The 27,301-nt window shown below is 62.1% G+C and overlaps 8 protein-coding genes across 8 annotated transcripts; 2 read left to right on the top strand and 6 right to left on the bottom strand.

Moving 5' to 3' along the window:
- Nucleotides 1–1,490: 1,490 nt before the first annotated feature.
- On the bottom strand, nucleotides 1,491–1,868 carry SPRG_19237 (hypothetical protein; the record flags this gene model as incomplete). Its single annotated transcript, XM_012340267.1, has 1 exon — nucleotides 1,491–1,868. The coding sequence occupies one exon, from the start codon at nucleotides 1,866–1,868 to the stop codon at nucleotides 1,491–1,493; it is 378 nt and encodes a 125-aa protein (XP_012195657.1).
- A 221-nt stretch (nucleotides 1,869–2,089) lies between these two features.
- On the bottom strand, nucleotides 2,090–12,031 carry SPRG_19236 (hypothetical protein; the record flags this gene model as incomplete). The annotated part of the gene is made up of 8 exons (XM_012340266.1): nucleotides 2,090–2,875; nucleotides 2,928–3,013; nucleotides 3,057–3,462; nucleotides 3,508–3,615; nucleotides 3,664–9,570; nucleotides 9,612–9,869; nucleotides 9,917–9,972; nucleotides 10,033–12,031. The coding sequence occupies 8 exons, from the start codon at nucleotides 12,029–12,031 to the stop codon at nucleotides 2,090–2,092; spliced, it is 9,606 nt and encodes a 3,201-aa protein (XP_012195656.1).
- Nucleotides 12,032–12,066: 35 nt separating this feature from the next.
- Nucleotides 12,067–15,597, bottom strand: SPRG_22093 (hypothetical protein; the record flags this gene model as incomplete). Its single annotated transcript, XM_012340381.1, has 1 exon — nucleotides 12,067–15,597. The coding sequence occupies one exon, from the start codon at nucleotides 15,595–15,597 to the stop codon at nucleotides 12,067–12,069; it is 3,531 nt and encodes a 1,176-aa protein (XP_012195771.1).
- Nucleotides 15,598–16,148: 551 nt separating this feature from the next.
- On the bottom strand, nucleotides 16,149–17,352 carry SPRG_19235 (hypothetical protein; the record flags this gene model as incomplete). The annotated part of the gene is made up of 2 exons (XM_012340265.1): nucleotides 16,149–16,578; nucleotides 16,622–17,352. 2 exons carry the CDS (start codon nucleotides 17,350–17,352, stop codon nucleotides 16,149–16,151), a joined length of 1,161 nt encoding a protein of 386 aa, XP_012195655.1.
- Nucleotides 17,353–17,623: 271 nt separating this feature from the next.
- On the top strand, nucleotides 17,624–20,023 carry SPRG_22092 (hypothetical protein; the record flags this gene model as incomplete). Its single annotated transcript, XM_012340380.1, has 8 exons — nucleotides 17,624–17,795; nucleotides 17,846–18,054; nucleotides 18,108–18,598; nucleotides 18,656–18,987; nucleotides 19,032–19,156; nucleotides 19,210–19,422; nucleotides 19,476–19,709; nucleotides 19,763–20,023. The coding sequence occupies 8 exons, from the start codon at nucleotides 17,624–17,626 to the stop codon at nucleotides 20,021–20,023; spliced, it is 2,037 nt and encodes a 678-aa protein (XP_012195770.1).
- A 632-nt stretch (nucleotides 20,024–20,655) lies between these two features.
- On the bottom strand, nucleotides 20,656–22,297 carry SPRG_19234 (hypothetical protein; the record flags this gene model as incomplete). Its single annotated transcript, XM_012340264.1, has 2 exons — nucleotides 20,656–21,788; nucleotides 21,844–22,297. The coding sequence occupies 2 exons, from the start codon at nucleotides 22,295–22,297 to the stop codon at nucleotides 20,656–20,658; spliced, it is 1,587 nt and encodes a 528-aa protein (XP_012195654.1).
- A 1,845-nt stretch (nucleotides 22,298–24,142) lies between these two features.
- On the top strand, nucleotides 24,143–25,397 carry SPRG_19233 (CAMK protein kinase; the record flags this gene model as incomplete). Its single annotated transcript, XM_012340263.1, has 5 exons — nucleotides 24,143–24,439; nucleotides 24,488–24,658; nucleotides 24,714–25,002; nucleotides 25,059–25,135; nucleotides 25,188–25,397. The coding sequence occupies 5 exons, from the start codon at nucleotides 24,143–24,145 to the stop codon at nucleotides 25,395–25,397; spliced, it is 1,044 nt and encodes a 347-aa protein (XP_012195653.1).
- Nucleotides 25,398–25,451: 54 nt separating this feature from the next.
- SPRG_19232 (hypothetical protein) lies at nucleotides 25,452–26,681 on the bottom strand (the record flags this gene model as incomplete). Its single annotated transcript, XM_012340262.1, has 3 exons — nucleotides 25,452–25,881; nucleotides 25,928–26,169; nucleotides 26,217–26,681. The coding sequence occupies 3 exons, from the start codon at nucleotides 26,679–26,681 to the stop codon at nucleotides 25,452–25,454; spliced, it is 1,137 nt and encodes a 378-aa protein (XP_012195652.1).
- Between the last annotated feature and the right edge of the window lie 620 nt (nucleotides 26,682–27,301).

Below are 27,301 nucleotides of genomic sequence, written 5' to 3'. Positions count from 1 at the left end.
ATGTCTTGCGATCGTCGATTCGACACAAGCGATTAGCGACGTGTTCAAGTCGCGAGCAAAGTCTCAAAGCCTTTTCGAGCAAATTCAGTCCGAGAAACTCAATTCATTTCATTTTCAGAGTCGTCTCAAAGGGTCAATTCATTGCCTTGCGGCTGTGCACCAAGATGCGCTGAGCACACGCGTGCCTGCGCGTGGAACCGAGAACCTTCAGCGCATGCACCCACGCTTGTATGACCCAGAAATGACGAATACGCTGTCATATAAGTATAGGTGTGCTTGATCTTCTCGCTCGATGGTCCAAACTCAAACATAGCAATTAACTGCACGGGCGACTGCCGAGAAAATGACAATAACGGATGCGTTGGAGGGTGATGTCTCTCTTACGTGGTCGCGTACACAGCGCTAAAGTCGCATTTGCTATGGTGCACTGCAATCGTAGCACTCGTCACCAAACGCTCAAGTTGCTACGGTGGGCTGCCCTCGGAGAGGCTCACCAAACGAGGCCGCCCGTTTAATCTTGCCAGCGATGGGCTTGAAAGTTTCTCTTTGTACAGAAGCAAGCAAGTAAAAGAGCTTCTTAGTGGTTGCTCACATCGAACGAGTCTTGGACGAGTGCTCCAAACGCCGTTGCATCCTCGAGGCCGTCCGACGCCTTCTCGCGCAAACGCCTACTTGTTCGGGTCTTGGAGCCGCGCGTCACCGGGTCTGCGTTGCTGGTAATGAAGACCTCGTCCATGGTCGTCTGCCACAAGGGCACTGCGGCTTGGTCGCATGGTATAGACTGAAGCGGAAGCGGTACGAGCTGCGGACGCTTTTCTCTGCAGCTTTCTGCTGGCGACGCTGCAGCCGGCGGCTGCTTTCGCTGGACGTCTTCATGCGCGTCCGTCGAGCGCGCTGGGACGCTGGAGCAGCTGCGGTTGCCGACGTCGGTTGTGGTCAAGGCATCAAGAGTGCTCGCTTCAAGAACGCCTGGATCCCCCGCGGGCTCGTCGGCTTTGGGCGTCCGCCAGTCGCCGGGGTACTGGCCCTCGGCAAAGGTCACCTTCTTCTTCTTCGTCGTCGACCGCTTGCGACTCGCTGTGGTGTCGCTTGGAAGCTTCGCCACAGACAACGTCTTGGTGATGGCAGGTTGAAGCCGGCAACGTCGCCCCTCCGCGGCGGTGGCGGGCAAGGCGTCGATCACTGCCAACCGACTCGACACGTCTCTTGGTCGCAAAACCTCGGCGGGCAGGACGCTCACGAACATTTCGTCGGTCACTGCACCGTCTTGAAGGCGCGGTCGCAGCTGCTTGCCATCGCCTTTGGTGCATTTCAGTGGGCTCGTGGCACCAGGTGGGTCGAAGACATCGTCGTCGCCACCGTCTACGACACGATGAGCTGCGAGACAGAGACTCTAGTATCCGCACCGAGAAAGTCCAGTCGAGTCGCATCGACCGCTGGGTCGTCTGGTCGAACAACGGAGGAGGACCGCTTGTGCAGCATGTCGGGCGTCACGTTGGGCGTCGGCGCGGCGTGCGTCGGCGGCGTCGATGGCAGTGTCGTGCCGTGTCGACGCACGGACGTTGGCGTTGACGCGTCGGGTCCATCCTCGAGGGCGCGCTTGAGAGGAGTGGGTGTAGGCGCCTCGACAGAGACTGCGGGTGCCATCTCGGTGGGTCGTCTCGAGGACCAACTCGGCGCCATCTCGACAGCCAGCGCCACCTCGGCGGACTGCTCGAGGTACGCGGCCCATGGCGTTCGAAGCGGCGCAACGCCTCGCTTCTCCGTCGCCTGCTCCACGCTGCTGCGTCGCCGCGGAGAGACGAGTGGCTCGCTTGCCGACAGCGTGTCGACGTCTGCCACACAGACACGCTTGGCGCGACCGCCATTCGCCGCCTCCCGTGGCCGCTTGCCTGACGCGGTCATTCTCCTGCGCGACGTGTGCAATCGCACAATACCGGATCTTCCCAAGCGGCGGCAGATCTTATTCGTTTCTTCCGAGAAATCTTTCCTCACAAGGCGCTTCCTCCAGCACGCCTCCGACAGTCTCCATGGTGCGACGACTGGTCTCACACAAGAAAGCGCTGTATATCATTAGAGCGTCGTACTGCTAGGCGATGAGGATGCCACCGAGGCCAAAGTTGATGGTTGCGAGCAGCATCTCGTGCATCTTTTGCTTGGTCGTGTACGGCGGCAGCTCGACCGAGAAGAAGCACGTGTGCGCGACGGGCAAGCTCAATGCGGCGTCGCGCCCGCCCTTCTTCGTGAGCTTGAACGGCTGCGGCCACTTGCCCCGTGGGAGGCGCGACCGGCCCCACGCAAAGCGCACGAAATCGGAGCGCTGTTCGTCCGAGAAGGACGCCATGACGTCCCAGAAGAGCTGGACCGTCTCGTCGTGCTCGGTGTAGCCGTCGTACCGTGTGTGCTGGCGCCACACGGCAATGTCGATCTTTGGACTGCCGCACGTGAGCATCTCCATCTCTTGCCACGTGAGGAGCGTCAGGACGCGCAACGGGAAGAGCGCTGCGAGTCCTCGGCGCATCGCATTGCACTGGACGTCGACTTCGTGCAAGCGATACGTCTCGACGAGCCGGCAGTACTCGGAGCGGTTGGCGTACGTGACGGGGATGCCGGCGCCATTGGGCACGAGCTCCACGAGCTGCCCGTTGGAGCCAAACGTGGTGAAGCGCAGCTCCAAGTCGGCAAACGCGGTCTGGAACTGCGCATCATTCGTGATGCCGTCGGCCTCGCAGTCGCGGATGCCATCGAGCATCTGCACGAGGAGCGCGTCCGTCCCCTCGAGGTCGGCGCGGTCCAGTGGCTGCTGCAAGAGGTTCTTCCACACCAGCGGGCAAAACGCGAACGGAAAGTCGCCACGCGTGCGCAGCGAAATGCCCTACAGTCCATGGTTGTATCAATCTATCAAGTTTGATCCATCCAGACAGTACGAGCAGTTTGCCGACGAATTCGAGCATTTGAATCGCGACCGGCGACGTGCAGCGGCTGTTGGGCAGGTACATGCCGCGGTTGAGACCTAGGACAATATTGTCATATACCAGAAGACACGCGCGGCGCACCCGTGTTGTGCTGGCCGTTGGGACAAAGCAGAAACAACGCGAAATGCGCGCCAAAGAGATCGTCGACCATCGAGTTGGTGCCTTCGCGGTACACGCCGCCCCAGTCGACGCCCTCTTCGCCTCGGAATTTGACGCTAAAGAGCCGGCCCTTGCTGTCGATCTTGCGCCGAAGCGCCTTGGTGTCGACGCTCTGCAGCTGCCGGAACGCTTGGGCAAAGAAGCACTCGGAGACCGAGGGCTCGACCTCGCGGTCTTCGCGCGACTCGAGCGCGCGCAACCGATCGAGCGTAATGCGCGCCGTCGCGTTGGCGTTGGCCGTCTCGGTCGCCACGACGGTCGCTTCGATCGCAGCCTCGACGACCTTTTGCTTGGCCTCGAAAAAGATGCAGTGGCTCAGCGACCGAAGCTACGCGCCCATTGTACCAAGCCACGTACGATGGGCCTCGCGTACCTTGTGAGCAATCGACCACGACGACGTGACGTCGCTGAGGTCGAGCAGCGGCATGCACGCAGCGAGACGCGCGTTGAAGCAGCGCAAGAGCGCATACCGTAGCTGAATCTAGACTCGTGTCGTCAGCGACATGACGGCAACCAACAAAAAGCCTACCGTCGAGAGCGGTAGGTGCAGCAGCAGCGAACACCGAAGCCCGTCCAGTGTCGGATGGATGCGGATGTCGGCCGGCGCCAAGTCCGTGGCGGGACCGCTGCCGTCGAGCGACGGGTTTTCCATGTGCACATTGACCCAGTCCACGAGCTGGGCGTCCATCGCATTCGTCCATCGCATGGCTTGCAGCGCGTCCTGGCTCGCCTGCAGCGACTGCACGCTACAGCGCGCCAACTGCCGCTCCAGTGCCAGACCGACCGCCGTAATCGTCATCGAGAGCCCGCGCGACGTCGTCGTGGGCGCAAACGTGTAGCGCACGGCGTTGCCAGCAATCTCCATCACCTCGGTGACGACGACGATCGGTGTCCAGACGATCGTTGCGTCGTCGGCGCCGTCGTCAGGCACCGTAGCCGACGCCATCTCGAGACGGTCATACTCGGTGAACCGCGCATCGAGACAGACGCGAAGCGAGTGGGCCCCGGGGTACACGGTCTCCCCGGACGTGGCGTCCTCGACGACCGTCGACGCGCCGTGCACGTCGAGCCAGAGAAGCGTGACGAGGTCCTGCGACAGCGGCGCCGATGGGTGCTGTCGTAGATGCGCGGCCAGCTGCATCGTCTCGTAGATGATGAGCAAGAGGTTTGGGGCTTCGGACGGCACGAGCAACGGCGCTGCGATCGGCGCCACCAAGCTCGGGACGTCGGCGCTCGCTTCTTGCACCACGACAGCGAGCTCGACGAGCTGCAGAAGATGCGCCGACACGAACGGCTTGCCCTTCTTGAGCTCGCTTTGGGCTTGCGCCAGCGCGAGCTGGCCCATCCGCTCGAGCGGCGTCAAGTCGGGCAACGTCGGGAACGCGGAGATGTCGGCGAGGAGCTGCAGAAGGAGCTGGATGACCTTGTGCTTCTTTGGGGCCCGCGGCGACTGCAGGTACTGGACCAAGGCGCCGTAGACGCAGTCGTTGTGCACGGACGGCGGCGCGACGCGCTGCAAGAGAAACTCGAGGAGCCAGCATGCGTACTCGAGCGACGGCTGCGTGAGCACGTCGGCTTCGTTGTGCCACTGGATACTTGGCACCGCCTGCACCTGCAGCCGAAAGCCGTAGCTCGTTGATGCTTCGTTCTCTTCGGCCGCGTGAAACTTGAGCCAAAACGTCGCCTGGGGCACCCACACGTCCGTGAAGGGCTTGGTCGATGAGAAGGTCGCCAGCTGCTGCTTGCAGTCGACGTCCGCGTACAAGCTTAACGTCGTCTTGCCCATCAAGAGACTCCGCTTGTCGAAGACGACGCGCACGGTCGGCGCACTCGGGCCGTGGACCACCGACGTGTACTCGGCGCGATGGTAGTACGGGTGCAACGACTCGACGTCAACGCTCGTTGTCGGCGACCCTTTCTGGGCCACTTGGGTCGCTGCGACAAAGTGCTCAATGCACTCGGCGACGAGGACCGGCGTCACGGAGCTCTTCTCCATCGCGACAAGTGCCATGAGCTTGGTCTCGAGAGCGTCTTTCAGCGGCGCGACGGACGCCGCGTCCGGCGTCGCAAACGACCCGGCGGCCACGAGCTTGAGCAGCTGCACAAACGAAGTCGCGCCGCCGACCATCGCGAGCACTTGCACCGGGTCGGACGTGGCCATGACAAGCCCCACAATCGCGTGGCGGGCGTAGTAGGTCGAGAGCGCTTGCTCGGTCCGTAGCGCGACCGCGTAGATGCTCTGCACGTCGACGAGCGGCTCGTCAAACACGTTGACCCAGCGTCTGGCGTGCGTCGGCGGGACGTACGTCTCTTCCATCGCGCCGTTCTCCGTGTTGAGAAACGCAAGCAGCACACCGTGCGACGGATGGCAGCGCACGAGCGTGCCGGACCGGCCGGCGCTCGAGAGCCGCGGCACCGGACCCACCGTGTCGGCGACCGTCAAGACGAGGTTGGTCGGGAGGTACGTCGGGTCCAACGGCGCCGTCGCGCCCGACGGCAGCCGCGCGAGAATCGGCGCGAGCGTTGCGGCCATGAGGCCGGTATCGACCGACGCCGGGGCTTCGTCGACGCCAGCGGTGGCTTCGAGGAGGAGCGCGTCCGGCTGCTCGGCGACTTCAAGCGCGGATGCGTCGTCCAATGACGCGTCCGACGCGTGGCAAAAGGCGTCGGATTGCAGATTCAACGACGTCGAGAAGCGCCGACCGTGCTCCATGAGCCACTCGACGGCGCGGTTCGAGTCGTGGCCGCAGAGGTCGAGCGCCGCGAGGATCAATCGCGGGTGGCAGCCCGAAATGAGCTGCAGATCTCGAATCTTCTCGTCGCGCGATGCGTCCTGCACGGCGACCGTCGCCCGGGCCGCCGACGCCTGCGCCTCGCGCTGCCGCTGCTGCTGCCGGAAACGCTCGGCGGGCTCGCCCATGAGCCACTCGACGGCCGCGTTCGGGTCGTCGCGTGCGTGCTCGAGCGCCGCCAAGCACAGCTCCATCTCAAAGCCCATCGCCGCCAAAGTCGAGGCAAAGCCCTGTCGTGTCGGTGGCACGGACGCGAGTGGTGACGATGTCGACGTCGATGTTGGCGGTATGACATCGGCGACGGGCGGCGCGACGGGCTCTTGCAAGCCGCGAAACATTTGCGGCCCCAACGGCGTCGACGCCTCAATGAGGCGCGAGAGAATGCTGCGACTGCGCTCTTGCAGATCGACGACGCTCACGAACCGTGCGAGGCGCAGCGGCGTGAGCGCGGTCGTCAAGAGACTCGAGAGCGTCGTCACCGCCTCGTGCTGCATGGTCGCGTGTCGCAAAAACGACTGCAGCGCCAGAAGCGCGCGCGACCGGATCTGCGCCCGCCACAAGGACGCGTCGTCGTCGAGGCTGGCAAACTGGAGCAAGATCGGCATGAGCTCGAGACTAAAGATGGTCGGCCCGACCGTCGGCGACAGCTGGATCTCTTCAATCGGGGTCACCGCCGTCCACGCGACGTCCTGGACGTTCTCGCCTTCGTCAAAGACAACGCGGGCGGTGGCTTGCACGCGGTGGATGAGCGTTGCCACCAGAGGCGGCGCCGTGTCGCCGTGGACGACGTGGACTTTGCCGCCAATGCGGAAGCAGTCCGAGTGCGCACCCAAGACGCAGAGCGCCCCGAGGGCTCGCAACACTGTGGTCCGCGCGCGCAAATTACTGTCGAGCGACGGCAGCGCGCTCACAATCGGCGCGGCCTTGCGGATCGCAAGTCCGAGTACATCGGCGACTTTGGTGCGCCAATTGGGCGTGTTGAGGAGCAGCCGAAGCAGCGCGACCGCCTCGGACGCGAGCGTCAAGTAGATCTGACCGGTCTGGAACCCCAACGGGTTGGAGAGCGACTCGGTCATCGACTGCGAAATGGTGCTGTTGAGACTCGAGACGCCGCTGCAGATCGAGTCCGAGACGCGGTCCAAGAGCGTGTCGAGAAACACCGAGTCGGTGCCGAGGAGCGCGCCAATCTGACTCGGCGCAACATTCGGCGCCAATTGGCGAAGAATGAGCTGGACCATGCGCTGCACGCGGGGCGACCCGAGCCGGAGGAGCATGACAAACTCCCGGAGCATGCTTGGCTTGGTCACGTGCTCGATCGCGGGGTACGTGTGGCTCTGCGAGAAGAGGAACCGAAGCAGCGAGAACACGAGGCTCTCAATCTCCAACGGCTCGAGCACTTCGTTCAAGTTGGCCGCCATGACCATCGGGATCGGCGTCGAGAGCGACCGCAGCATCGACGGCTGCTGCGCGCGAATGAGATGCTCGGCGTCGTGCAAGATGCGGGTCGCGGCGCTGAGCTCCTTCTCGACCATTTCAAAGCACTTGCGGTGGAGCTCGATCGAAAACCACAGCCGCTGCGCAATCGGCAGCTCGAGCGCCGCCGCGGCCGCGGCCGATTTCGCCGCGTCGCTCAAGTCGGTCTTTCGCTTCTCCTGGAGCGGTGCGACCACCGACGCCTTTTCTTGCCGGCGCTTCTTGGCGCTCAAGGCGGCTTGGATCGCCTCGACTTCGCAGCGCTCGCGGATGCCCGAGATGGCCACAATGCCCAAGTACTGAAACACGAGGTATGCCGCGTCTTGTACGAGCCGCCGCGAGAGCACCGCTGCGTCGTAGCTGCGCGGCAAGGGCAGCAGCGACGAGCCTGTCGGTTCCCCTTCGTCGTCCGAAAACACAAAGTGCTCTTCGACCGCCTCGAGCGCCTGGATTTGCAGCTGGACGCGTGTGACGGTGCGCAGCCACGCGGCCGCCTGCGACGACCGGAAATGACGCTGGAGGCGCGTCATGCCGTCACGGAGCGTGCGCCAGTCGCGCGCAGACGCAACGTGCGACCAGAGCGGGATGTTGGTGCGGCTCCACTGGCACTTGGTGAGCAGCGCGTTCCAGCCGGCGGAATTGGCATGGCTCGTCTCGACCATCGAGAGTTCGCCGTCCCCTTCGTCGAGGTGCCAGCTCCACACGGGTTGCGCTGTCGCAAAGGGCTGGCGTCGATGGAGGTTGGCGAGAATCTCGGTCTGGGACCGCGTGCCTTGCCAGAGCCGCAGCTGTGAGAAATATCCCTTGAACTTGCGCTGCACAACGCCACTGTTGGTCGGGTCTGGCAGCCAGCTCCCGAGCCGCGCGGCGCGCCACATGACCTTGGTCGTCGCCTTGGTGTAGCGTTTTGTCTCGACCCAAAGACCATTTACGTACAGTGTGAGGGTCTTGGCGTCGTGGTCATAGGTCACGGCCACGTGCTGCCAGAGTGCGCAGTGAAACTCAAACGCAAAGAGCATCTCGCGCGGCACGGCCCCTGCGATCGCAACCTGGAGCTGCCGCTCGACGAGTTCAATGTGCACGGACCCGTCGAGGAAGCCGTGGTCGCTGCGCAACGTGCTGTACCCCGAGAGCTCGTGCGGCAGCATCCAGAGCTCAAAGCAAAACGACGACGGCAATGCCGGCGGCAGCGCCGGGAGGTCGACGGTGCTTGTGACATCGTCGCTCACATTGAGCTGAAGCACCTTGTGCCCGAGCTCGGACGGCTTGCACCACTTGAGCCGCGTCGTAAGGCTTCGGAGAAAGGCCGCATACATGGACACGGTCGACGAGCCGGTGAGACCCTTGCTGCTGCTATTGAGACTACCGCGCTTCTGCGGCCAGAGCGCTTGGGCAAAGGCGGGCGCTTGCCGGACCACGGTGAGGATGTTGCGCTTCGCGACGTCGCCGTTGGCGAGGATGCCGTCGCGCACGTAGCTTTCCGAGAGCGCGTACCACTCGGTGTTGACCTGCGGCGGCTGCGAGAGCTCGGCGGTCGCGTCCTCGCGGCGCGCGCTGACGCTCCAGAGCTTGCTCAGGTGCGCGATGATGTCCGCACGCAGCAAGAATTCGTGGTCGCGCGGTTCAAAGTCGAGGGCCCACGCGCACATGAGGCTCTGCTGCAAGAGTGGCGAGGTAGCTTTCGCCAGCATGGAGGCCAGTAGCGAGTACAGATCGGTAAAACTCGCTTGGACGTCGTCGAGGACTTTGGCGACGCAGCCTTCGAGGCCCTTGAGGTAGTGGTGCCGCACCGTCGGCCGGAACGCGATCGGGTGCGACGGCTCCGAGTGCTCGATGTGCGTCTCGCGCGCCAGTTTTTCGTCCTCGGTGAACCCACGCAGCGCCGGGCGAAGAAAGAGCAGCGCGCCGTACCGCGCCGAGTCGAACGAGAGACTGCCGAGAACGCTGCGCATGGCATCGAGGCCAAAGATGCGCGCCTCCGACCGCGCATACCGGCGCTCGAGCAGTGCGTACAAGATGGCAGGCGGCGCGCCGACGCCGTGCCGGACGTAGAGGTCACAGGCTTTGACCATCGCACTGAGATAGGCCTCGTCGTGGGCGTCGTTGGTGCTTGCGTCGTCGTCGTCGTCGTCGTCGCCGGCAGCCGTGTCGAGGTCGGTGGTTTTTTCGTGCTCCGGGTTTCCGTGCGCCACTTATGCTGCGCGCGAAGCACTTGGACAAGGCCGGACCACTTGCGCGAGTCCGAGTCCGAGAGCGACCGCCACCGATCGACCATGGGCTGCAGCGACGGCGGCGTCTGCGTGGCGCTCCACTTTTCGGCCAAATTCGAGAGGGCGACTTGAGAGCTCAGCCCCCACTGCGTGTACTCGCCCGACGGTGGCTCGACGCTGCAGAGAAACCGGGCGCGGTCAACGACTTGGTCGACGAACGCGTCAAACTGCTGGGGCGGCGTAAACGTGGCCTCGAGGCCCTATACGGACTCGGTCTCGTCTGCCCACAACCAGCACGGTAGATTACCGTCGGTGACTCGGATAACGTTGCTTCCTCTCGACCAAGCCGCTTGTCGTCTTCCTCTACATATGATGCACCATGCATATCGTACCCAGTGGATATATCAAAGACGACCAACGCACCCGCGCCGAGCTTGGCCTTGTACTCGTGCTTCATCTTGATGAGCCAGTGACGCAGCGTGAGGATGCTACGCCACAGCGCAAGCATTTCGGGCGACGGCACGATGCGTTTGACCGTCTCGGAGGCCGCGACAACGGCCTTGGCTTCCTGCAGAAGCGGCGGCGGCGCGTGCTTGATGAGCGCTGCAAACATAAAGTGCTCGGCCTTGGGGTACTTTTCCTGCCGACGCCACATGGACACGTCGGGCGCGGCGGCTTCGAGCCACGCGACAATGGTGTGGGCGACCGTGGGCAGCGACCGCGTGAACGCCACGTCGCTCCACGGACTCTGGCTCGTCTCGAGCGGCCGACTCAGACTTTGTTTCATCGCATCTTTGCGCGTGCGTCGCTTCTCGTCGACGAGCGCAAAGAGCGGGTCGGCGCACTCGGCCCACTCTTGCTTGACGGCAGTGGCCCATGGCATCGACGTCGTCGACGACGACGAGTCGGCGATACCCCCCGAGAGCAGCTTGGACTGCAACCACGGCTGAAGCTCCTCTTCGACGCCGTCGACGGGCGGGCCCGAGATGAGCGTTGCCGTGACGCGACCGGCCAGCGACGCCGTCGTCTCGAGAACGTCGAGGAGCCACGGCAGTTGCAACGTCGACTTGGCCACGCCACCCGTGCGGATCTCGACCACGTCGTGGAGACCATAGACCGACACGGCCGGCAAACACGCCGTTGGAAACGCTGCGTCGCCAAGCGGCGCGGGCCCGAGCGACGTGCCATTGTAGGCAAACGAGATGGTGTTCGTGTCGAAATCGATCGTGAGGCCGCAAATGTCTCCGTGGTGCAGCGTGATCGGCGGCCCGCCGTATTGGTGGCGCGTCCCGTGAACCCAGACGGCGCCGACCGCCGGCATCCATCCGATACTCGCATACTGCGCGTCTTGGCCGAGAAACACGGCGGCCGTCGGGTGTCGAAGCTTGTTGGCGACCGCTTCGAGGCCAACGACCACATGGCCCGAGACGCCTCCGCCGACGCGACTGCTCTTGACGACAAACTCGATCGTGTGCGTGCCCGAGACGAACGTGCACGTGGCAAAGCACGAGCGCCAGTACTCGGACTCGCCCGTGACCGTGACGGCATTCCCAAGGTGCCCCAACGTCATCGAGTGCGCCTTGCGCTTGCCGTGGAACTTGAGACTGAGGACGCCGTCCATCGGGACGATGGGTGGCAGCGTGTCCATCGGATTGTCTTCTTCGACCAGAAACGTCGGCACGCCGTACGCTGCGCCCGTCAAGTTTTGCGAGTTGGGAAACCCGGACGACCCGGACGCGTAGCAGTCGCGCAGAATCTTGATAAAGCTGCCATCGTACTCTTCGTCCGGGAGGTTCTCCTTCTTGTACCACGGGTCGCCGCCGTTGGCAAACTCTTGGGTCGTGAGCCGGTACAGCTTGCCTTGGCTGAGGCGCACGCTCGACGGCAGCGGCTCGTACACGTACCCGAGCCCGTCGCGCTTGGCGAGCGGCCCGACGCTGATCGAGGCCAAGAGCGCTTGGCTGGCTTCGTCCCAGAGCCGAATCGTGTGGGCGTGGAGGAGGACGCCGCCGTTCCGAGCGGGGTTGACCGACCGACCGAGCGCGACAATCGTAAAGGACGCGACGGCCTCGAACTGAAACCCAATTTGGCCCTCGAAATGGTCTTTCTCGCCCGTGTACAGCTTGGAGAAGACGTTGTAGAGCTGCTTCTGGACGCGGCGCGGCGACGCATCGACTTGCCACTTGCCGACGTCGTCGACACGAGCCGCGTACCCGTGCAAGCGCTGGTCGAGCGAGAGAAACCGCTTCTCGGCCTTGCGCAACACGTCGCTCTGGCCGGCGACGACATCGAGGACGCGCAGCAGCCGCGTGAGCTTGGGGAGCATCGGCCGCGCGAGCCACACTTGACGCCGAAGGAGGCAGAGACCGCTGACAAACCACGGCAGGAGCTCGCCGACCATCGACTGCTGCAGCGACGCCATGGGCTCTTGGGCTTCGAGGCGCTCGCGGCACGTGCTCAAAAGAGGGTGCTGTACTGCAGCACTGCGTCTTGAATCACGACGCGGTCCTGCGCGCGGCGCGGCTTGTCCTCACTGCTTTTCGTGAGCTCGATGGCTTGCGAGAGGATGTACAGCTGAAACATCTTGAGGCATTCGATCGCCGTGGGCGCCAACGGGCCGTCGCACGCCATGAGATGCGACAAAATCTCTTGGACATGCGCCGTGTGCGTGCGGTCGGGCAAGACAGGGCAGAGGGTGAGAACGCCCATGTGACCTGGACTCGCCATGCGCTGGAGGAGCTTCTTGAGCATGAGGAAGCGCGCACTTGCGGGCGCAAACGTCACTTGCGCGTGCGACCGCAGCAGCGTCAAGAGCAGACTCGTTCGGTCCCACGGCGACGGGTACAAGAGCGAGATGCCGGCCATGAGCGTCTGCGCGGCGGTCACTTGAAGCTTCTGGTGCCGCGGCTGGGCCGGCCACGCCTTGGACTTGAGCGCTGGCGACAGTGGGTTGCTCAAGTGGACGCTGGCGACGCTTTCGAGCGTCGTGCGGATCGACGTCAAGAGCGTTGGCGCTATCGCATCCGACGGCAGCGCGTACGTCTCCATGTTGGCGAGCTGAGAGCCAATCAGCTCAATGTAGAGCCACGCGCGGTGGCTCGCCAGCGCCAACGGACGGTCGCACAGCGCTGGCAGCGCCGACAACGTCATATTGAGTTGCGACAAGAGCACCTCCAGCGTCATTGCGTGCGGCTGGAGACAGTACGCTTCTTCAAATTGCACTTGGTAACTCGGCGTCGACGACAGCGTGTGGCTCAGCGCATGCAGCTTGCTGAGGATCGCGGTGGCGATCTCATCGACGCCAATTGTACCCACGGCTTTGAGCGCGTCACGCGCTGTCACGAGCGTAAGCACGTCATCTTCGTCCGTCATTGGCGCCTGCAACGCGGTGCGTGACGACGGTGACGCGGCGTCGGCGCGCGCCCCGACGCGGCAGATGGCGCACCGGTCGTGTCCGCCCTTGTTGCTAAACTCGCAGTGGTGGCACACCCAGTCATCGATCGTCATCACGAACGGGTCGACCCAGATCGCGTGGGCGCCGTGGTTGGAGCCGCTGCAGCTAATGCGCAGTTCGAGCATGCGCACGTGGCGCAAATCGACGTGGAAGGGCTCGAGGGACGCCGGCGACGTCACGGGCCGCGACTTCCAGAGCACGTTGGTGTCTCCGAGGATCGAAAACACCACCGAGATGCCGCGCTGCGCCAAGACGTCGGCGCTCACGTCGTCGTTGATGCCGACGGCGCCCTCGATGCTCGCGTAGCCGCCGTGGAGATCGTAGGTCGCAAATGCTTCGCCACGCGCCGGCGGGTGCAGCGAGAGCGACCGTTGCCGGTGCTCGCCGCATACGCTGATGGTGGTCGGGGCTTGCCCGCCCTCGGTTGCGCTTTCGCCTGGATACCCGAGCGCGTTGCCGCGGCCAAACCGCCCGTGGCCGACGCTAAACTCATATTCGCTCAGCGTCGAGAGGTACACGGGGTCGGCGCCGGCGCTCGCACTCTTGCGCGTCGTCGTCTCGCCCCACTTGTGCAGACTCAGGAGCGAAATGACTTTGCCCGAGCCATAGAAACTCACAGCCGGGTACACCTCGTGGCCGCAGAGGTCCGTAAACACGATGCCAAAGTCCGTGCCGTTGATGCTGTACGCCATCGTCCCCGCGGTCATGTCGACGTCGATCTGGACCGTGTCGCCCGGGTGCACCTTGCCGATCGACCGACTCAGCTTGTGGCCGCGGGCGTACAAGTTGCCGTTGTAGCCGCGCAGCATCCAAAGACTCGGCGACGAGTCGTAGCCACTGACTGTGACCGGGAGGATCGCGGCGCCAAAGCACGTCATCTCGTCGTCGGCCGTGTCGTTGTCGAGGCGAAACTTCCAACTGGCCTTGCCCGATGCGATCGGCGCGTTGACGAGCGCGTGCTGGTAGCTCGTCTCACGCGTGCGCACCGACTGCCCGCCGTCCTCGACGGACGTGCCCGCCGAGCAGAGCGTCGACTCGAACCCGGCGCGGACTTTGCGGGACTCGTGCGACGGCGTCGCGTGCGAGACGCGGAGCACTTCGCGCTCGTGGTGCGCGGCCAGCTGGTCGTAGAACGCACAGCCTTTCGAGAGAAGGTAGCTTTCCAAATGGGGTGTGCGACGCAGCGAGAGGAGCATCTCGAGGAAGCGGACACAGGCCGTGAGCGACCCGGTCGCGAGCGCCCACGCGTGGAGGCCACTGAACGCCTCGATGACCACGTCCGACGTACTCGGCTGGACACGAGACGCGGTCAAGAGCCAGTGCTCGAGGTCGTGCATGATGGCTTGCGGGGACGCGACGTCGTCCTTTGGCCGCAGCAAGCGCACGTGCGACAGCCCATACGTGCCCTCCTTGTTCGTCGGCGGCACGCCCGAGAAGACGAGACGGATCGCCGTGCACTGCCGCAGAGGCGGAAAGCACAGCGTCGACGGAAGCGGCGATCCCGGCTTGTGCGTCCACTCGGCGACGACCGCAAAATGGGTCGGCGCATCGGTCGTCGTGCACTGCAGCGCAAACGTGCTGGGCTGGCTGCTGCCGTGCCACGTCACGACGACCGACGAGATCGTCGTGGGCTGCGCCAGCGAGAGCGTGAGCAGCACCGTGCCCGGGCGCGGCGGCGTGAGCCAATACGCCGCGTCGCTCGGATCCAAGAGCAGTGACGGCGGGTGCAGCGTCGATGACGACGACGCGTCAACGCGGTCTTTGGTCAACGGCACGTCTTCTTCCGGTGGCTTCTCTTCGGGGCTCCAGTACGAGAAGAGCGAGAGCGGCGGAAAGTTCCCGAGAAGCCGCGCCATCTCGACGAACGGTCCGAGCGCGTTCTCATGGCGATAGTCGAACGACCCAAGGAGCGTCGAGAGGGCGCGGATGGCCACGTGGTGGAGCTCGACGTGCGGCGACGCCTCGGCGCGCGCCCGCTCGCGTCGCTGGACGCGGTCGGACTGCATCATGTTGGCGACGATCGTCGCGCTGTGAAACATGACGGCGAGCCGCCGCTCGAGCACGTAGGTAAAGAAGGACGTTGGGAGCGCGTCGAGAAGGAGGCCCTCGAGCGTGCGCACGAGGCACTTGTCGTCGTCGAGGCGGCCGGCGCTCGTCCGGTGCGCGTGGTCCAGGACGCTCTGGCGGCACTTGGCGCGCCGAGCTGGGTTCATGCGGTGCTCGGTCGGGAGGTCGCCAAAGTAGTTGTCGCCGCAAATGAGGCCGCGTACAAACGTATCCTGGAGCAAGTTGCGCTGGAGATCCTTGAGGTACAGCTCGCTCTTCAAGTACTCGTCCCAGCTGCCCATGCTCGAGTACTGCAGCGGCGCAAAGCACACGGCGCATGCGCGCGACTTGCCCGAGTGCAGCATCGCCGGCTTGGGCATCCAGCCTTGGTCCTGCTCGGGCAGCTCGAACTCGCGGGCGCTGATCTGAGGGTCCTCGGTCGGCGGCGGCGCCGGCGTTGGCACCGAGACGACGGGCGCGGCTTGCATCGGTTCCAACGTGGGGCGCGTGCGATCTCCAAGATATCGAAAAGTACAGCCTTCGATCTTTCTTGGGCGTAAACGCCAACGATTGGTCAATACTCGTAAGATAACCGCACATGATTGGTGGATTTGTTTCTTCGAACCAGACGCGAGGGGGATGGGCGATCAGAATCACCGTGCGCGACGATCTGGCAGCGCTGGAACCTCGACTGGCTGGGTTCCGACACCAGATCTAGTCCGACGAACTCGAGCCTACATACCGATGCTAGTCTACAGCAACATCACAAGGACTTGCTGCCAAGTAGCGTGGCCTTGACCGAGACCATTCCACCGAGGCCGGACACGGTGCCACGTCATATCGCCTGCCGACTGACACGGTGGCACATCATTGCATCCATCAACCGCGCGGACGTGGAGGGCGAGCGATGCTGCGACGTAGAAGGAAAGCATGTCTCGAGCTCTCGGCGCCGCACTACCCATGCTTGCAGACCATCGATCCTCGCTGCTCATCGAGCTGCAACGCACCAACTCTGTTGCTGCTCGTGTTTACTTAGGAGTTATATCGTCTTCTTCTTGATGTGCTTGGCGCGCTTGCGGAGGGCACTTGCGGGTGCGTCGATCGACGTCTCATGGGCCTCGTGCCTGCGCAAAATGCAGACGTACGCGAGCCCATACAAGACGCCCGTCCCCACCAGAATCGCGACCATGTACCGGAGGCCGACGCGCACCTTCTGCGATAGCCACGGCATGGTGAGGTGCTTGCAATGCGGAAACTGCGATACAAGGTCGGGCACAAGCTCCACGATCGGCGTGGCTTCGTCACGGGGCATGGCCGCCAGCACGTCGCAGCTGTCGTCCGTGTACGCAAGCGACGTCAAGAGCGCCGCTGCCTTCACATACGATGCGGTAAAGTCGTGGAACCAAAAGATGGAGCGGCGGTAGCAGTTCATGGCGGTCGCGCCGTCGTCACGGGCCAGTGCCAGGTCGCTACATGTAGTATGCTGAGACTGCCACGCGGAGAGATGCGTACCCAAGGTCGGCCCACGCGGTCGCAAAGATCTGCCGCTGCTCGAGGTTGATGTCGTCGACGGTGTAGATCTTGGGCATGTCGTAGTGCTCCTGGACGCTCACTTCAATGTTGTGTTCGGCGATGATGAGGTTGCGGGCCATGGACGCAAAGATGGCTTCGACCTCGCTCGGCGTGTGCTCCTGATCGTCGTGGAGCCCGTGGGGTACGCTTGTATAGCGAGCTCGCTGGGCGACGCCCCAGACGCCATCGAGTCGACCCTTGAACTGGAAGAGCGGGCGCAAGTAGGCCCACTCGAGGTCCGAGGTGGCCAATATCGCGAGCTTGGTTGCCAAGTCGACCGTCACGGGCTCGGACGGCTCGGGAACTGCAGGCGTTTCGTCCTCATGTGGCGTCTCGGGGCGGTAGGCATCGAGCTCTTCATAAGCGAGCGGAAAGATCAGCGTCATGTCTTCGTCGTCCGGGTCCGCGCGAGGCGCCGCGTCCTCGAGGTACCTGCAAGGCGGTGCCCACTGGCTCACGTTGCGCGCCTTGCAAAAGAAGAAGACATCCTTGCCTTCGACGATGGTCTCCCAGTACTCGAGCGCACCGAGGTCGCCGGTCGCGCAGTAGGCGCCGGTCGTCGCTTCGGCCTCGCGCTCACTCGCCTCGGAGAAGACGACGCCGAACGGGTTCACGTTGCGCAGGACGAGCTCTTCCTGGAGCTGGCGCGCATTGAGCTTCGTGCGCTTCATGTGGCGGGACGCGCCGACGGCGATCGCGCCGACCACCGCAGCTGCTGTCGGGCGCATGGATCTTTCTCAACTCTGTCGAAAATGGAAGATCGTAGTCCTTGCTACAAACTTCGAAATGCGCACCTCCGAAACTCAACGACAATATTGAGTTGAGTGGCAACATATCCGGATGCTCTCTCCCAATCACCGGGAGGCAACCACAGAGCATCCGGATACGAGATTCGCGAGCGCTCGCGATGCCAATTGTTGGTTGCGCAGCGGAATCGACGCCATGTTCCGCCACACGCTCCGCGTCGCCCGCCGGTCGCTGACGCATGCGGCACCGCTGCTCGCCATGCAGCGCTCCGCGCTGCCAGCTATCCATGGCCTCTCGCATGCGGCGCTGCAACCGCGCGCGATCCTGCCAGCGTGGACGCACGCGTTCTCGACGTCGGCTGCACCGAGTATGCTCGCGTCGGCGCTTCAAACGACATCTTATACACCGTGTCGCTAGGCGCTGCGGCGTGGGAGTCGTCGGACCGCAAGTACCTCGAGCGCCGCCTCAAGAGCTTTGGGCGTAGCTTCGAAGTCAAGTCGATGGCACTGGCCGCGGGGGTGAGCCCGGCCGAGTGGGCGCCGGCGACCGCGCAGTTTCGCCGCTCGCTGCTCAGCACCCCATCGCAGCACTTCCAGTCGAACGAAGAGATGCTCGCGTTCCTCTCCGTACGCGACCCCGTGGCCATCCTAAGATCCCTGCAACACCTCGATACTTGTAGGACATTCGAGACAAGAGCAACACGGGGCCGGTGCTCTTTTACCCGCTCTTCCTTACGTTTGCGCGCATGAACGGCTTTGTCAACGAGCTCAGCACGGACAGCATTGCGTCGCTGCAAGAGCTCACGGATCTCCGCCTCCCGCACACGTGGTTCCCCAAGGCACGCGCGCTCCAGCGCAAGATCATCTACCACGGCGGCCCGACCAACAGCGGCAAGACGTACGAAGCGCTGCAGCGCCTCAAGATGGCCGAAGACGGCGGCGGTCTCTACTGCGGCCCGCTGCGGCTCCTCGCGCTCGAGATTTACGAGACGCTCAACATGGCCGGCGTGTACACGTCGCTCGTGACGGGCGAAGAGAAGCGCGAGGTGCCCATGTCGACGCACGTCGCGTGCACCGTCGAAATGTGCAGCGCCGGCCAATCGTACGACGTGGCGGTCATTGATGAAATCCAAATGATTGGCGACCCGGAGCGCGGCTGGGCGTGGACGCGGTAACCACTTGAATCCTTTCGTCGATGGGAAAATTCATGATAAGTTGGACATGCTAGCGCGCTCTCGTGCTTGCAAGCCAAAGAGATTCACGTCTGCGGCTCCATGGAAGCTGTCGACCTCGTGCGCAAGTTTGCCCAAGTCACGGGCGACGAGTTTGAGCTCAAGACCTACGAGCGCCGAAGTCCGCTCTCGATTGAAAAGGCGGCGCTCGGGTCGTACGCCAAGATCCGCAAGGGCGACTGCGTCGTCGGCTTCTCGCGCCGCCGCGTGTTTCAAATCAAACACGAGATCGAAAAGGCCACGGGGCTCCGGTGCTGCATCATTTACGGCCAGCTCCCGCCCGAGACACGGTCGCAGCAAGCGCGCTTGTTCAACGAGCCCGACAACGGTACTCCACTTGATACTATCTTGATACGAAATGAAGTCGTGTAGGCTACGACGTGCTCGTGGCGTCGGATGCGATCGGGATGGGTCTCAACCTCAACATCCGCCGCATCGTCTTTGATAGTGTGCTCAAGTTTGACGGCGCCGACATGGTCGATATCAGCTCATCCTTGGTACATCCATCAGTGCTTACTAGGGCGATAGTCTTACGACATGATCGCACTAGACCAAGCAGATTGCGGGCCGCGCCGGGCGCTCGGGCAGTGACTACAACCACGGCCTCGCGACCACGCTTGCGCCCAACGACCTCTCGTTCGTCCAGGGCGCGTACCACGAAGCGCCGTCTGCGCTCACGGCCGCGGGTCTCTTCCCGACGTCGGAGCAAATGGTTGAGTTTGCCAAGCAGATGCCCGAGACGACCGATCTCGGCCAGCTCCTCGTACGTCGTTTTCCCGTAAACGATGACGTGAGAGGCTCATGCCTTATCTCTAGGACAAGTATGTGTCGCTCGCGCGCCTCGACGGTGCCTACTTTATGTGCAAGTTTGCCGACATCAAGCAGGCGGCCGCGCTCCTCGTCGACTTCAAGATGGACTTGCAGGAGCGGTTCACGTTTTGTATGGCGCCCGTGAACCTCCGCAACCCCCTCTCGCGCAAGATCTTTACCGATTACGCCATGGCGCACAGTGAAGGCCGCGAAGTGCCCCTCGATATCTTCCTGCCTCGGGTAGATTTGATTTTGGATTTTGGATTTTTGGATTATTCATTTTTGGATCATAGTTTGCACCCAAGAACGAACTCGCGCTCCGCGACGTCGAGATCAAGGCCAAGATCATTGACGTATACCTCTGGCTCTCGTACCGGTTCCCCGAGACGTTCAAGATGCAGGCGCAGGCGATTGAGCTCAAGACCAAAGTCCTCGAGCTCGTCGAGCAAGGTCTCGTGAACGTGACGTACAGCAAGGAAAAGGAGTCGGCTGCGAAAACCAAGCGCGGCGCGTGGAACGAAGACCGCACCAAGTTCATTCGATTTGCCAACTAACGTTAACCATCAAATACTACGTTCCATTTAATGCAAGGGCTAGGGTCTGTAACCGTATGACTCGAGTTGCTTGCTACACCGCTTATCATATTGTCACTGCAGAGACCAAGTACAAATTCGTCTCTGCAGCTACCACGACTTGGTGTAGTGGCAGCGTCGGCTGTCCAAGGCAAGGAGGTGCGTGGTGCGACCCATCAACCATCACGGATCGACCTAGTACTGATGCAGGACACGACAGACTCTCGAGAGAAGAAACCCGGTACTAGAACGAGCTACATAGAGGCCGTCCGGCCAGCGATAGAAAGGTGGTTGGACGCTCTGTTGCCACTAGCGGCACGTGTGTGCTGTACACAGTAGGGTCCCCGACCCCTCCCAGCTGACTCATTCAAAAACCAAAGTTTTCGGAGAACCATTTATTAGCCATCGATCGCACGCGCCAATGCGTTGGCATTGCTTCGTGCTTCATCGCCTTTTACGGCTCTACTTGTGGACTATTGATTTCACGCCGGAATCTCTTTTTCAGATCCCAGATCCGCGCGGGCGTGGATAGACAATTTCAATTTTGTTTCAAGTCTTTTGGATTTTTCAAATCCCACAAATGGGTTACTTGCTGTGTGTCTCTATTACTCCACCTAGTTCTTGTTGTTGTTGTTGTTGCTGCCAACGCAGGGGAACTGGTCGGCCGCAACCTCACGCCACGTGTTGGACGCGGCCACCTCGGCCGCCGTCTGGCTCGAGTGCAAGTGCGCCCGGGCGAACGCTCGGAGGTCGCGCATCGCCGAGGCAAAGAACTTGGTGTCGTCGTGGTACGCCTGCTCGGCGCCATGCGCCAGCGCCTTGCGGTCGGCTTCGGACAAACTCAGAACGTAGTCGACCGCATCACAGAGCGCTTCCTTGGTGTGGTCGGCCTTGAGCCCCGTCACGTCGCGCAGCCCGTGCTCGCCGTCAAACTCGCCGCCCAGAATCTGGTGCGGATGGAAGCGCGCGGTCGTCTCGACGTACACGCCACTGACCGGCGGCACGATGAGCTCGTTCATCGGCGGGCCGTTCGTGGTGATAATGACACCGCCCGCCGCGCGCGCCTGGTTGATGTAGTGCCCATACCCCTCCCACGTGCTCGCGCAGAGGAAGAAGCCGGCCTCGGCCATGAGCTTCCCGAACGACACCTCGTCGAGGCCCGTGTGGTGAAAGTTCATGTTGGAAGCGGCCGCGATCTGCGCGCCAAACTTGTCGCCGAACCCAAGGTTGTACAGACCCGGGCTCATGAAGAGGTCGAGCGGCGGCAAGTCCGGGCGCGACAGCCAGCACTCGATGACCTGGTCCGTGCCCTTGCTCACGCTGCCACCCGCCGTGTGCGTGAACCGGATGTTTTTGCCATAGTCTTTCGGCTTGACGGCGCCAGGGCCGAGCTTGCGAGCAATGTGGCCCGCAATGTCGGCGGTCGTGTGCCGGGTGTAGAAGACAGCGGTGCCGCGCGGGTTGCCCTCTTGCTCGAGCCACTTGGTGACGCGGTGGTGGCAGTCGCGCGACTTGCAGATGATCACGTCTGCGCTCCAGTAGTCGGGCGCCTTGAGCTGGCCCATCTCAATGTTGGGCATCAGGTACATGGGCTTGTGCTTGGGCCACGGCTGCGACGGCCAGTAGTGGTTGAAGAAGATAATCGGCGTCCGCGGGCACAGGTCGTGGTACGTCACCTTGCGGTTGCGCTGCGCGTCAAAGAACTCTTCGTCCAGCACCCATTGCGGCAGCAGTCGCGAGTGGCCATCTACGTAGACCATCATCAGGACATGTACGGGATGGCGACGGGATGGAAGGCTTACACTTGGTGTAGGCGCCGCCGTCTTCGCAGTAGCCCGCGCCGCGAAGCCCGTTGGGCAAAAAGATATCAATGTCCGGGCACCGGCGAAGCTCGTCGAGCACGCGCGGGTCGTCACGCTTGAGCCGCGTCGGGTACGGCCCCTTGACGGGCGACCCATAGTACCACGTGATGATATCGTCCGACTCTTCCATGCACGCAGAGTGGAGAAGGCTCAAGTGCTCGAGGTCTTCCGTTGGCACGCGTTGGCCAGTGGGCCCGTCAAACCAGCACTGCGACGTTGTCGTCGTGGCGGCGAGTTCGACGGACGGCGCTTCGCCCACGTGATGCTTGAGGCGCGGGCTGGCGCTGCCAGCGTAGCCAAAGTAGTACATGTTGAGAACGAAGACGAGGAGAACGCATCCAGAGTAGACGATGGGCATCCGTGACGCCGACTGATGCTTGCGGCCCGAGCCCATGGTGGTCGTCGGAGTGTGGCGGATTGAGCGGATGTGTGTCGAAGGAAGCCAAAAAAGGCAATTGCACGTTGAAGCGCGAATAGAATACTGGTTTGCAACCGCATCGGGATTAATATTACCTTGAGTTGTATCAACAGCGCGATAAAAGGTGCATTAAAATGCATGTAATAAAATACCTGACAATCACGTGGCGAGTGTCCGCCTTCCTGGTGATCCACGTGGCACACCGTATTACTACTGTACGTCTATGCCAGACTACTCTACCAGACTATCCCAGATTGTGGCAACCGAGCAAGGCCTCTCGTTCTGGGTGCGTAGGAAGGCGAAACGATCTTTTTGCGAAGGGCTGCATCTTGCGAGCAGTCTAGATTTCTAGATTTCTAGATTTCGACACCTACCATGTAGGCCTTACCTCACCCGAGGTCATGGATAAAGGCATTACGCTCTTTGCCCCCTGCTCGCCGTTGTGAAACCCCTAAAGAGGGCTGATGGTAACAGTTTGACTGTTCAGTCCGACAGCTCTCCCCAGTTCAGTGCAATGACAACTTGACCAGAGGTTGACGGGACGACGTGTACGCAGTGCCTACACGACGTCCCGTCAACGAGTCGATGTCTTCCCGTATCTGGTGGGCCGTAACGCACCTTGCCAGTCAAGTAGGAAGGGATACATAGAGCTCGAGTTCGCGGGCGAGTCGTAAACAAAGCCAACCGCTAAAGCTGTCGAAGACGACATCTCAGCCAGTTATAGGACGAGCGCGATGTAATAAGTCTGGCTTCGGTGCATGCTTCGTGGCTTGCCTGCTACATGGGCTACTTGATGATGTCCTTTGCGTGTTGGGCGAGGTAGCTGGGCTCGTCGATACGACATGTAGCTTGCTGCAGAGCGTCGGGTGGACTTGGGTCTCAGCTCATGACACGAGCCAATAATACCGTGGGGTGCCGATGCTATCCTCACGCACGACAACGTGACCTGGCGAGTGATGCCACGTCGTTGGCTGCACGTGCTGGAGGCCAGGGGTGACTTTGCCCCTGCCATGAACAACGTACTCTTCTCGCGACGCCCATTCGAGTCGAGGATGGCACTTGAAGCAACGCACAGTGACTTGATTGGCGGTAGGTCACTAACTCGTGGCAGCAACGAGTCGTACTTCCGTAATGAGCTCGGGGCTCGATGCGTCCTTGTCGCGACTACGGCGTCTGCGTTTGCCTCGTTATCGATGGACCGATGTGAAGTTGATATGATTCCACGACTTGTCCAAAGGTGTGGTCTCGTTCCAACTGGGAAGAATGTGGATACCGTTAGGACTGCGCTATCCTTTTCTGATAATGTGGCCTGTCGTACATGCGAAATTGCGCGATCTGGTCAAGGCGCTTGCCAGATTCTGGTGCCATCGTGTCAATGACGCCCCGCAAAATGCAGTGCTTTTTAACCAATCGGACGGCCCCACGTTCTATTCCAACACATTTGCCACTGCTTGTACGAAACATTGGAGGGCGTCTAAATAATAGGATCCAGTTTAACAGCACGTGATGTATACATCCTTGTGTGTTTTAAACCATTGGAGAGTGTTGAAAACACGGAATCTCCACTGTGGGTTCAATCTTCGTTGCAACGACAAAATGGCGACGGCCGTGCCCGACGGACCGCTTAGCCCATGGCGCAGGTTCCATCGCAGCCACAGCAAGCCCGAGATGACCGACCACACCGACATCTTGGTCAACGGCGTGCTCTGCCGCGTCCCGCGCGAGCACATCGTCGTGAGCCGGCGAACGCGGCGCGCCGTGGACCCGACGACGTTGCTGGCGCCGCCCAAGCCCGCGGCCCGCACCACCCGCGCCGCCAGCATGAGCGACTTTGACGACGACGTCAAATCAGTGCGCTCGGCGGCGTTGCGCGACGCAGAGCTCAGCTCGCGCAAGCGGTCATTGCCGACCGTGCAGGAGCTCAAGGACTTTTCGACCGCGCTCGCCACGGTCATGTGCGACAAATGCCACCACGTGCGCGACGGCCGATGCGCGTGCGCGTCGCCATCTCTTCCGTCGGGTTCGCGTGCACCAGCCCCGGCGCTCACGCCCCGCGAGCAGGCCATGCACGGCCGGTACCTCATCCGCGAGTCGTTTGCCAACGGCGCCTACGGCAAGGTATCATTCCTCGAGCCGCTTCGAGATGCAGGTTGATGGGCGGTTTAGGTGCACAATGGCGAAGTCATGGCCTCGCATGCCTCGGTTGTTGTCAAGATCATCCCCAAGTACGTGCTGCAGTCGGCCGAGGAGAAGCAGAGTGTGATCCGGGAGGAGGTCATCCACCGCAGCTGCCGCCACGCCCACATCATCCGGCTCATCGACACGTGCCAAGACGAGGTCCACTAGCAGCAGCATGCCATGCACCGGGGTATCATCATTGTGGTGTCTGTAGCATGCGCACTACTTTATTTTGGAGCGCGCTGACAATGGCAGCTTGGAGAAGCGCGTCGGCCGCGTCGGCCTCCCAGAACCCGAGTGCAAACGCCTCTTTTACGAGCTCCTCCTCGCGCTCGAGTACCTCCACAACCACCGCATCGTGCACCACGACCTCAAGCCGCAAAACATCTTGCTCGACGCCAACGAGTCGCTCAAGGTCTGCGACTTTGGCGCGGCCCGCGCCTACAACAAGGCCGAGCCCGGGTTACCGTTCTCGGGCGTGTACGGGACCCCGGGGTACATCGGTATGTTCCCGATGGCGTCGTCTGTCTCTCGGCCCTGTGCTCACGACGACGCGTAGCGCCCGAGCTGCTCCTGGCCGCGCCGTGCTACTCGACAGCGGTCGACATGTTTAGCGCGGGCTTGATTCTGTTTGAGGTCGTCGTATGTGGGCGTGTGCCCCGGGACTCACGCTTGCGTGTGTGTCTAGATGCTCTTTGGCTACGCAGCCTTTTACCCGCCGAGTGCGTCGATCCACACGCCCGTCGAGTTTCCCGTGCCCCGGCCGCGCCAAAAGCTGCAGTCGCTTGCCTCGGACGCGGCCAAGGACCTCATTCTGCGACTTCTGGAGAAGGAACCGGCGTCTCGCTTCACGGCGACGCAGGCCCTCGGCCATCGCTGGTTTGCTTCCACGTGTTAGACGACATACTAGACATACTATCGCCTCGTGCCGCATTGCATATTGGAGACCTTATTATGACATCCTCATGAGGTAGCGGTCGATACCGGACGACAGTTTGGCAAAGGCAACGTGGACCAAGCATAAGAGCGCCACAAAGAGCCGCATGTAGCTGTAGCTGTACACGGCCGCGAGCAAGATCGCGCAGAGCAGGACCCAAAACGCTTGGATGAGGTGCGTCGTCGACGAGAGCTCGTGGTCCAGGATGACGCACGCGTCACTCGGCGGCCGCGCGTGGGTGTACCACTCGGCGAGCAGCGCCTCTTTCTCGGCGTACCGGGCCTCCATCCACGCGTTGAGGCCGTCCGTGTCACTCGGCAAGTCGGCGATCGGGAACCGCCGGACGTAAATGTGCATGGCCTTGGGCATCGCGCCTGCGAGCAGCTCGGGCTCGTTGGCGCGCTGGCCGGCGACGCGGTCGACAAAGCACATGCTGAGGTCGTACCTACGCTAGGCTGAGCAACGCATTCCGCGAAGGGAGAGTGATTTACACGGCGTCGATCTCGTGGCGCACGCGTGGCACAATGTGGTTCCAGCCTGTCGTGCGCGGGTAGAGCGTAAACTGGCGTGGCGGCTTGCCCTTTGTCGCTGCGAACGCGTTGCTCCGGGCCAGATTGGATTCGCTCAAGTCGGTGCCTTCGGGGAAGAGGAGGTAGCTCGCATTCGGCGCCGTCGTCGTGAGATGCTCCAAGACGTCGTTGAGGTAGGCTTGGTCGTTTTGCCAATGGCGCGTCTACGCAGATACGGTCGTACGTTGATCGATGCAGCATGGCATCGTACGAGGAAGATGAACTGGAACATTTGCATCGCCCAGCCAAAGACCGGGATGTCCTTGAGCGATGCCTTGAGGATGATCTTGAGCTGGTGCAGCGCGTGAATGCGCAGGCCAAAGCTCCAGAGAAGCATCCAGTCGAGCCGCGTCCGGTGGTTCGAGAGCCAAATGGCCCGCTCGCCCGAGAGCATCGCGGCCACGTCCTTCTGCGCCTTGGGCGCGTCGCTGCCGTCCGCCAAGAAGACTTGGACGTGGATACCTTGCCACTTCTCCATGAGAATGGCCGCGTTCCCGAGCCACATGCCCTGGACGAGCTGCTGCGTAAAGGCAAAGATACGCCGAGCGAGTGGCACGCGGTGGCCGAGAAGGTACAGGAGCACAAAGGCCGGCGAGAGCGCCATGAAGACGCCGGCCGACGCAGTGATGCCCAGCGCGGCCAAGAAGGCGACGCCGACGACGCTGACGCGGACCATGCTGCGCTCGCCTCAAGAATCTCCAAAATGGAATTGTCCTCCGTGTCCTTGCAAATAGTGTTGTTTTCGCGGTCATTGCAGAGAAGAGCGGTGCGTTCATTTGCTTTTAGTATGCTGTCAGATGGTTCGCGCGTGCAAATGATTTGCGTTCGACCATCTGGCCTGTGGCTCTCCACTCAAGCCAATCACGGCCGCGGCCCTTGGCCCCTACTACCAGTACAGTAATAGTAGGATGATACCCGTAGTCTCCGTACCGGTACCGGTACCATAGTACCGACTCTTCTGTCGTCATCACCGTAGCATCTTCCTCACCCCATGGATGATTGCGGAAAATGACCTTTACGATCATCGAACGCCATGTGCTTCTCGGACGATGATGGCCTCGGCAACGAAGCTGGCAACGAATTTGGATCAACCTCGCCACGGCTACAGTCCATCGTAGGTCAAGGCTATCAGCTTGCTGGCTGACCGACTGGGTGGAAGGCCATTGGAAAAATGCAAGTTGCTGCGGAAGGACGACTGAAGGAAGGGATCGAGCCTCGGGGCAGCCATCGATACTAGCTGCATGCGAGCATCGGCGGTAGGGCGCGACTCCAAGTACTCGCTCGGTGGTCGGTGGT

The sequence above is a fragment of the Saprolegnia parasitica genome (genome assembly GCF_000151545.1).
Source record: "Saprolegnia parasitica CBS 223.65 unplaced genomic scaffold supercont2.4, whole genome shotgun sequence".
NCBI classification, from domain to species: Eukaryota; Oomycota; class Saprolegniomycetes; order Saprolegniales; family Saprolegniaceae; genus Saprolegnia; species Saprolegnia parasitica.
The sequence above is the reverse complement of the archived record's forward strand: the minus strand, read 5'-3'. Positions and strand labels throughout refer to the sequence as shown.